The sequence below is a fragment of the Sinocyclocheilus anshuiensis genome, unplaced genomic scaffold (genome assembly GCF_001515605.1).
Source record: "Sinocyclocheilus anshuiensis isolate Anshui unplaced genomic scaffold, SAMN03320099.WGS_v1.1 scaffold758, whole genome shotgun sequence".
In the NCBI taxonomy this organism is placed as follows: Eukaryota; Metazoa; Chordata; class Actinopteri; order Cypriniformes; family Cyprinidae; genus Sinocyclocheilus; species Sinocyclocheilus anshuiensis.
In genome coordinates this window covers 2,754,833-2,765,506 of record NW_015548126.1, presented here as the reverse complement: position 1 = coordinate 2,765,506, position 10,674 = coordinate 2,754,833, and the positions used below count along the sequence as shown (strand labels likewise).

Here is a 10,674-nt window from a genome sequence, read left to right as displayed (position 1 = left end):
TACAGTAGTCCAGTCTAGAGGTCATGAATGCATGAACTAGCTTTTCTGCATCAGAAACAGGTAACATGTTTCGTAGCTTGGCAATGTTTCTAAGATGGAAGAATGCTGTTTTTGTAACATGGAAATATGATTTTCAAAAGACAAGTTGCTATCTAATATAACACCCAGATTTTTGACTGTAGAGGAAGTAACAGTACATCCGCCTAGTTACAAATTGTAATCCAAGAGATTCTGTGTACTTTTTTGGTCCAATAAGTAATATCTCTGTTTTATCCTAATTTTTCATCCAATCTTTTACATTTTTAACACACTCTGTTAGCTTAGATAATTTAGAAGTTTCATCTGGTCTTGTTGAGATATATAGTTGAGTATCATCATCATAACAGTGGAAACTAATCCCGTATTTTGTAATAATATTACCAAGGGGCAACATGTATATTGAAAATAGCAGAGGACCTAGGACAGATCCTTGTGGCACTCCATACTATTCTGGTGATAATTGAGATGACTCCCCGTTTAAATAAACAAAGTGGTAGCAATCGGACAGGTAGGATCTAAACCATCTTAAAGCCTGCCATATCATCTAGATAGACCTGCCAAATCATCTTAGACCTTCAGCTCTCATGTTATCTTTAAATATCATGTATATATAAGCTTTATAAACTTTAAATCTTTAAATATCATGTATATATGAAGTACATGTCAGTTTGCCTGTATTATATTTACTGAAATGTTGTATGTCCAGCATTTTTATTTGCATTATGAATGTTTACACATCAATACACATTGACATGCTCTTTTAAAGGGATTTCGAGGGGAACAGCATTAAGACTTTGGGCTTGTCAACTTTCCTCGGTTGTGAACATCTGACTGTGCTGTGAGTATTAACATTATTAGTATTCATATTTTTTTAGCTGAAGCTAATTATACCATCTGTATAATCAGCTTTAAAGTTAGAAGTCAATATTTCACTTGAATGTAATTGAAATAGTTGAGATTAATGCATAGTTTAAATTATTTTATTTTGCATTATTTTCAAATGTAATAAAACATTTTTCTGTGCAAATTATATCAGCATAATTTGAATATTTTTTCTCAGATTTTTGGTTCCAACTTTGTTTTAATTTATATTTTCTCTGATCTAAATAATTTAAAAGTAAAAACTTATAGAGTGTGTTAATGTAACCAATATTATAGTATCTTTAAGATATTGTAGTTTTTACCAGTATTTGGAATGTTTATATTTTTAAATTTTCTATTTTCATGTTAAATTATAGTTAAAATTGTAGTCATTTTGTTGTGTGCTTTTGTCTTTTTTTTTTTAGTTTTTTAAAAGTCTACATAATTTATATTATTTTTATTTCATTTTTTTCAGTTTTAGCTATTTTAGTATTTAAAATAAAATTAAAAATATTTTCTTGGCAACTAGCTGAAATCAAAATAAGTATTTTATTTCAGTTAACCTTTATTTTATTTCAAGTGATTATTTTTATTATTTTATTTTATTTTTAGTTAACTATAATAACACTAATTGTTGCATGTAAGAAAACAATAAAACTAAATCTCCCTCTTTATGCTTGAAAATCAGTTTCTGTACTTTTAAGCTCCAGCTGAAAACAGACATTTTTAAAAAAGGAAACAAGGAGTTAAAGAGACAAGTTCCAGATCAGGACCCTCTCGATGTGGTTGATCCTCACTCTTCTCATCCTTGCTGTGTTCTAGGTCATTGAGAGCCAACCTCATCAAGAGTTTGCCAGAGAACACCTTCCAATCTCTGCGCATGATGGGAGACCTGTAAGTGAATATGAAGCATTGCTGTGAATGAGTGTGTGCATGGAAACAAAGGGGTTAGTGAGTTATTAGTGAGTTTAATTTGACATGTCCTCTTCGCTTTTGCAGGGATCTGTCCAGTAACTCGATAAAGGAGCTTCCAGTCAGTATATTCAAGGATTTACCCTCATTGCAGATTCTGTGAGTAACTGTGCTGCTGTCTGTAAGTACACTTCATTATTACGTGTAACTGTTGCATAAAATGGCCTGCTGTTTTCTCATTTGTAGGAATCTGTCCCAAAACCCACTGGACCACATCCATCCAGGCCAATTTAACCACCTAATTCAGCTCCAGTCTCTGTAAGTAACAGCATTATCTACAGTTTTCATGAGATTTTTAACAATTAATGTTAAAAAAAAATTGAATATGCTGTTGTGACCACACAACAAAGGTGGGTTTCCAAATTAAATGAGTCTCACATGGAGTTGAGTTAGGGTTTGTGGGCTTGATTCGGGCTGCAGCGCAGACTGATGATAAAACAAACAAACAGCAGACCAGGCTGTGTTCCAGAATCAGAAATTCTAGTAATCACTGAGGCTCAGAGATTGTGAACGGTGAGCGGATGGAGGTCAGCGGAATAACCGAAGGCTCCTGATAAAGGACTTAATAATAAAGCTTGGATACTCTGTTTCTGCAGTGGCTTGGAGGGAGTGGAGATCCCAAATATCCAGACAAGCATGTTTCACCCCATGGATAACCTCTCCTACATGTAAATATTTCATTCCACTAATCTTTCAATTAGTGGAATTCAAAATATCTCACTTCACAGTAGAGTAATTATATTCAAACTTTTTTTATACTGAATATCATGTACATAATAGTGTAGATAATAGTTGGTCAAGTGTGTAAAGCTATATATATATATATATATATATGTACAGTGCCATCCACTAATATTGGCACCCTAATAAATGTTTTCTCCAATGCATGTTGGCCACAATTATTGGCACCCCTAGAAATTCTTATGGATAAAATATCTCTGAAGTATATTCCCATTCATATTTAAATTTTTTTAGCACACCAGGGTGACTAGGAGCATGAAATTCTCCAGCCATGACTTGCTGTTCCACAGGATTATAATTATGAGAAACACCAAGTCCAAATTCCCTCAATAATCTATCAAAGGGAGTAAAATCAAAGAATATAGTTCTGATGTACTGAACAAGATTGTTGAGCTTCACAAAATAGAAAGTGGCTGTAAGAAAAGAGCTAAAGCATTGAAAATCCCCATTTCCACCATCAGCACAATATTTAAGAGGTTCCAATCAACTAAAGATGTTACAAATCTGCCTGGAAGAGGACATGTGTCTGTATCGTCCTAATGCACGGTGAGGAGGAGAGTTTGAGTGGCCAAAGACTCTCCAAGGATCACAGCTAGGGAATTGCAGAGATTAGTTGAGTCTTTGGGTCAGAAAACCTAAAAAAAAAAAATCAAACAGCCCCTACATCACCACATGTTGTTCGGGAGTCTTTCAAGAAAAATTCTCCTCGCTCATCCAGAAACAAACTCCAGCATATTCAGTTGTCAGACACAATGAACTTCAAATGGCACTGGTTACTATGGTCAGTCAGATGAAACTTAAAAAAATTGCTTTTTGGCAGGAAACCCTCCAGATGGGTTTAGTACAAACAGGGATAAAACGTTATATCTTTAATGTTGTGGGCCTGTTTTTCGGCAGGAGGTCCTGAACATGGATTCTATCAAATAACAACAAATAAAAAACTAAACCTGACTGCCTCTGTTAGAAATCTTATAATGGGCCGTGGTTGGATCTTCCATCAGGACAATAATCCAAAACAAACATCAAAATCAACACAAAAATGTGTCACTGGGCACAAAATGAAGCTTTTGCCATGGCCGTTCCAGTCCACTAACCTGAACCCTATAGAAAATAAGTGGGGTGAACTGAAGAGAAGAAGCACCAACATGGATCTGTGAATCTGAAGGATGTGGAGAGATTCTGTATGAAGGAATGGTCTCTGATCTCTTATCAGGTGTTCTCCAAACTCTGCAGGCATTATAGGAGAAAACTCAGAGCTGTTATCTTGGGGAAAAAGGTGTGCAATAATTGTGGCCAACAAGAGAGATAGCATTTATTTCACAATGAGATTTTAACCCCACTTTCAATTGTTTTACTTCAATGATGGAATAGAATTTTGTGATTTTTTTTAAAATAAAAGATCAAAAGGATAATTATTCATTTTATATATGTATATGTATATATATATATATATATACATGATCCTTTAACAATGCATTGGCACAAAAAACGCACACCTTTTGGTGTATTTGGTTATACATATATATATAAATCTGCCACAAATATTTGGACAAATGTGCCACAAAAGTGCCACAAATACTGCCTAAACAAAATACTGATTTTGTGCACTTTATTTACTGTACCAATATTTTAAATTGGCCTTTGAACTTAGCTTTATTGCATGGCAAAAAAAAGTGTTACCTTGCCAAAGCACTGACAGAGCCCACTGATCTAATGGCGTTGTTGAGCGCTCCAAATGCAAACTTTGCATGCAACAATCAGGCAGCAATTGACAGCACTCTGATCTAGTGGCATACAGGCATCGTCAGATTGACAGTACTCTAGCCCAGTAATGTTGGGGGATCCAGTGGGGGCGGCAGTCATATTTCAGGGTGACCGTGCCACTCTTTATCACAACCCTGCTAAAAGTGCCAGTACGAGTGCTCATTGGCACCCCTTCAGCTGGTGGTGCCCTAGGCGACCGCCTAGCTCGCCTATGCCTAGAAACGGTCCTGTGTGTTTGTGTAAAATATTTGATAAATATATAAATGTGAATGGAGAAAATTATTGTTGCCTTCAGAATGCTGTAGTTACAACATCTGCCAGCAGGGTTTGAACTTTAACTTTATGTGATTTAACACATTAAGAAACTAAACTATGTATTTAATTTCCATATTTTTTCTTAGATATTTCAAGAAGTTCCAGTACTGCTCTTACGCCCCACATGTCCGAAAGTGTAAACCGAACTCTGATGGACTCTCATCTTTTGAAGATCTGCTTGCTAATGTGGTTCTTCGTGTGTCAGTGTGGGTCATGGCTTTTATCACCTGCTTTGGAAACCTCTTTGTCATTGGGATGCGGACGGCCCTGCGGGCTGAGAACAACCTGCATGCTCTCTGCATCAAGGTTTTGTGCTGTGAGTACCAGAAGTATACATTTTACCTATGCCCACATTATATTAAACTCTAAATATATTTTATAAGTTAAAAGCATGCGGCCAAGTCTTTTAAGAGATCAGCATTAATGACACCAGAGGGCACATAAATCTGTTTTTTAGGTTTATTTCTACTATAATTGGCTGACTGTTATGAAACCAATGTGATGCAAGCAGAAGCAGCTGGCACTCCTGGAAATAAACCGTTTTCTAGGGCACCGAGCTCTCAAATTATAAGTGTTCCTGCACCCATCATGTCCTCTCAATTACATCAAGCATTACATATAGCAAGCTATGTCTCGGTTATCCATTTACCTTTAAAAAAATGTGGATTTCGTCTCACTGAAGAGCTCTCCCCTATGCTTTCAGCAATCAGATATGTGCGACAGCAGTTGACAATATTATTTAGTTCTGGAAGTGCATGTCTAAGATATCTGAAAAGCCTTTTCTCCAGGTCCTCTTGCTGTCAGTCCCCTTTAACCAAAGAGTCTCACTGTTGACAGTCTCCAGCCTGACATTCAGCTTGAAAGGCTGTCGTGATTGGACGGGAAATCTATAACCTTGTAACAATTCTATTCGCACAGGATTCGCTCTCTATTACAATCACCTTCAGTAATCAGTTCTAACTCTTGCTGGAGTTCTTGAGCTGGTGCCATTAATCAATGCACCCTGTTTGGCATGGGAAGCACTTCCATTTTTGCCTACAATGTCATTACCACATGTGCTTCGGTCACGTACCTGTGCTGTGCCTCGTAAAAATTGATTTCTGGCCTGCTGGTGTTGTGATTTGTCTTTTAAAAATAACATTTTATACATTTTGTATTGTGCAGGAATAGCTCCAACATTCTGGCGCAAGACCAAATTATAAATCAGAAAGCTACTTGTTCATTAATGAGTTCTGCTTCTGGCATCCAGTGAGTAATAGCTGTTTACCACAATGCATCATTTGTCCCTAGGTGCAGACTGCCTGATGGGGGTCTATCTGTTTTTCGTGGGAGTCTTTGATGTAAAGTTCCGTGGCGAGTATAACAAGAACGCTAAGCTGTGGATGGACAGCCTGGAGTGTCGTATCATCGGCTTCCTGGCTATGTTGTCCTCTGAGGTTTCCGTCATGCTGCTCACTTATTTGACCATGGAGAAGTTCCTGGTCATTGTTTTTCCTTTCAGCCACCTGCGACCGAGCAAGTGCCAAACCTTCACCGTTTTGACCTCTATATGGCTGTTGGGTATCTCTATCGCTGCAGTGCCTCTGCTTAATGAGGAGATGTTTGGGAATTATTATGGACACAATGGAGTGTGTTTTCCCCTTCACTCTGAACGTCTGGAAAAGCCCATTGCAAAGGGATATTCCACTGGGATTTTTCTTGGTGAGATCTGCCACTGGTGAAAAATATTTGATGTATAACAGATATTTTTTGATCTTTTGAAATAAAAAGAGTTACTCCAGTCCAATACTCTAATCCCTTCCCCAGTACACAAAGACCATTAATTGAAACTAAGCTGCAAAAAATGTGATGTTACATCCTCAAGCTTATTAACATATGACCGCCACAACTATTGGACTGACTTTGTAGATTATTTTAAGAATATGCTACTATTCAAAGGTTTAAGATTTTTAATATAAGTGTTTTATACTCATCAAGGCTGTATTTATTTGATAAAAAAATGCAGTAAACATGTCATAATATTTTTACAATTTAATATAACTGTTGTCTATTTTAATATATTTTAAAATATTTATTATTAATTTATTTCTGTAATGGCAAAGCTGAATTTTTGCAGCCATTACTCCAGTCTTCAGTGTCACATGATCCTTCATAAATCATTCTAATATTCTGATCTGGTGTGCAAAAAACATTATTATCAATGTTGAAAGTTGTGTATATATATTGTGTGTAAACTACTACACATTTTTTTCAGTATTGTTTGATGAATAGAAAGTTCAAAAGAACAGCATTTATTTGAAAAAAAAAATACGTCTTTACTGTCATGTTTGATCATTTTAATAAAAGTATTTTTTTTAAGTATTAATTCCTTTAAAAAAATCTTGCTGACCCCAGTCTTTTGAATGGTAGTGTATTTCACAATGTAACCTTAACCTTTTATTTATTTATTTTTTATTAGTCATTATGTACACATAGAAATTAGCCAATCATAACAAATGTCATTCACATATGCTTAATGATATATAGCATGCAAAAATCACCTGTTTAATTCTATGGGTCAGAAACAGGGTGGGTGGGATATGTCATGTAAAACTAAATGATGGCAAGTTTATAAATACATATATTATTGTTTTTGATGCAGGAAACTTTGACTGACAAATGTGGAGAAAACTAAAATTATAAAAAGTATGGAATATGTTGTTTCAACCTCAGGATTCTGAAGAATATCTGACTTGCGTTTGTGCCACATATTATTAATTGCTACTGATGGCACTCGTTTATTCACAACACCAACCATACTGAACTGATGAAAGCTATTTTCCAGCACATTTAGCCTGCTCTCAGTGGCACACTTAAGAAACCTCTTAGTCACAGTACAGAGAAGGCCTTGACCCGTTTTCATTATGCTTTGTGATGTTCAATCAGAGTTTTATGTGTATACTTGTAGGACTTAACCTGGTGGCCTTCCTCATCATTGCCGTCTCCTACTCCAGCATGTTTTACTCCATCTATAAGACAGGCATCAATGCCACAGAGCTGCGTGGACGGCTGCACAGGGATGTGGCAATGGCAAACCGCTTTTTTTTCATCGTGTTCTCTGACGCCCTCTGCTGGATTCCCATATTCCTGGTCAAAATCCTTTCCCTGCTGGAATTTAAGATACCAGGTTAGTTGGTCCTAAAGCTACATGAAACAAATAATGCAGTATATTTTACTGAAAGAAAAGAAAATGTATTTTGTATTTAATGTCTCTCTCAGGAACAATAACATCTTGGGTGGTGATCTTCATCCTCCCCATCAACAGTGCCTTGAATCCCATCCTGTACACACTGACCACCAGTTTCTTCAGAGAGCAGGTGGAACTTTTATGGTGCCATTGGCAGAGACAGCCCAAACTCAAACTGGACCGCAAGAGCCTCACCAGCTCTGTTATCTACACGGATCCCTCAAGGTTTTCTTTCTACCATCGCAGCTTCAACCCACATATATCTATTTTAGACATAGATGGCAGGTATAGATAAAAATGTTCTATATTATGGACATTGCATTTGTCTGTGGTGGATCTACAGAGTTTTCAGAGTGCCGGAGCACTGAAAGATGATGTCCTGGTAGAGTCTTTTTGCTGGTGAACAGGCATAATCATGAATTGCAATCAGATGCTACAATGAAGGCCTAAATGTATCTAAAGATATGGTTGGACAATAATGAAAAAGCATTAAAGGGGTCATATGACATTATTTGGTGTAATGAAATGTGTTTATGCGGTTTAAGGCCAATACTACAGCGAGAACAAAAGTTACGCCTTCTTTCTTTGCGTGAACATTTGGGCGGCGCTATGCAAACCTTCCCACATCGTGACGTAGACGTGGGGGCGTGTTAGAACGAGCCATTTTAGGTAGGCGTGGTTGACTCTTAACTTTTATAAAGAATATCTCTTTGGATTTGAGACTTTAGTCTTTGCAACTTTTCAGATCTTCTTTATGCACCAAGAGCTTGTAACAATCCACAGAGAAAGGAAAAATTGAAATCGCGTCATATGACCCCTTTAAGATGAAACATAAAGTGCAAGATATCTTGTCACTTTGCTCTTGCAGTACATCAGAAAAGGCTTTTAAAACAGATGAATCTGTTACAAACTTTCTAGTCAATAGGTTTTCAGATCATAAACTGATCCGTTTTGTGAGATGTGTCTTGACAGAGGATTGGTTGACTTTTAAACTGTGCAACAGCCAACAGTGGGCATATATTTGTATTTTGAATATGTATATGCTGATTTATTCCTTTTTTATAGTGTATATGTGTATTAAGTGTCAAAAAATAAAGACAAATCCTAACAAATGTTTCATGTTGTTTTCTCTGCAACAAAATAGAGCTTATTAGGCTATATTTTAATTATTTGACATTTGTTTCTGTACGTAAAATGGGGCTGCATTTAATCACATCCTTCATTTATTCAATTATGACATTTCTCAGCAATTTTACCAACCATAATAAACACTGTATTAAGCAGGAGTATCGACCACAAGTCCATCAACACAGCGACTTGGCCTGGCCACCGGACGCAAGTACAGTTCTATCTCAGGGAAACCTCCGAAAACGTTTGTCGGTCTTAGCTTTTTCAACTCAGGAATAAACTGTGACAACAATTGTTGTGATAAAATATACTTTTTGTATCTTAAATTACGAAAATAAGTTTTTTAGTCTGGGCCAGCCAATCGACATGTGCAGTCAAGCGTAAGTTAATCAAACAGGTGCGTCGACTAAGGATCGTGACAAACACACACAGCAGTGTTTTCAGAGGAAGTTGCTAAAGGAAGATTGATTTGTTGCTGAAAGTTGCTAAATGGCGTTGTGATGTCATTGCGTGATGACGTCATTATGCAATCATGACGCAAAATGTGTCACTACATCGAATCTCAGCAAAAAATAAATAAATGTATATATGTTAATTTATATTTGTTTGTAAAATAATATAAATGCTTAATATAATATTAAAATATAAATAACTATTTTTAAATACAACATTGAATTATTCAGTACTTACCCTACACATTTTTGTACGATTACAATTTAAGTTTATTATTATTACTAGTTTGTAAACTAGTAAAACTATACATTCTGAACAATTACAGTTTTAAGCAGTGTATTGGTAGTTAGTTAGTATGCTACAATTTAAAAGTCTGTAAAAATAGGGCACAATCTACTATGTTAATGTAGAGGAATTTTCTGAATTGATTATTTACAGGTGTTGTCCCTGCAATTTAAATTACACATTGTATTTAGTGTTTTCAGGTTACAACGGATAATGGATAATGTCCTGAAAAAATTACTAACTTTTCAATTTTTCTAGAAATTTTTTTTTTTTACAGTGTACCAACAATCACAGGTACAAGGTGTCATAAATGAACAATTATTAAGTTATTATTATTATTATTAGATTTAACAATTGCAAATAGCAGCTAACTTAATTCATGTGATACGTGTACTGCTAGTCATCTTTGGTTTCCTCTTTTTGTGTAATTAAGATGAAAAAAATGTGTCCCTTTTATTGTTTAAGTCACTTATCAAAAGTTGCTAAAAGTTGCCAAATAAATTTTAAAAATAGCAAAATTTGTTGCTAGGTGCTTTTGGAAGAAAAAGTTGCTAGGGTAGTCTGAAAAGTTGCTAAATCTAGCAACAAAATTGCTAAATTGGCAACACTGGGCAGAAGTCGTTGAGGGTGGAGTCAAGACAATTTGGCGCATCTTTTTGCACTTTTAGTGTAAAATAAAATCACATCATGTTGCACCCTGCAACTACACAGACAGGGTGTACTCATCAACACTGTAGATTGTTAATTCAACATTTTGGGAATTATTAACATTTAACACTGCATGTTTTACACTGGTGATTTTACTGTGTGCACTTGTGATCGATATGATACCTCTTCATTCACTGCTACAAATTGATGGCGGTCAGATAAGTACGATTTGAACCATGCTA

The 10,674-nt window shown here is 35.8% G+C and overlaps 1 protein-coding gene across 1 annotated transcript in view; it reads left to right on the top strand.

Moving 5' to 3' along the window:
* rxfp2b (relaxin family peptide receptor 2b) overlaps positions 1–10,674 on the top strand; it is a 40,726-nt gene that overhangs the window by 10,568 nt on the left and 19,484 nt on the right. The window contains exons 10-18 of the mRNA XM_016507692.1: positions 806–877; positions 1,723–1,794; positions 1,900–1,971; positions 2,059–2,130; positions 2,469–2,540; positions 4,779–5,008; positions 5,983–6,393; positions 7,640–7,858; positions 7,951–8,199. Of these exons, the coding sequence (XP_016363178.1) occupies positions 806–877; positions 1,723–1,794; positions 1,900–1,971; positions 2,059–2,130; positions 2,469–2,540; positions 4,779–5,008; positions 5,983–6,393; positions 7,640–7,858; positions 7,951–8,199 (1,469 nt within the window). The remainder of the gene's footprint in view (positions 1–805; positions 878–1,722; positions 1,795–1,899; positions 1,972–2,058; positions 2,131–2,468; positions 2,541–4,778; positions 5,009–5,982; positions 6,394–7,639; positions 7,859–7,950; positions 8,200–10,674) is intronic.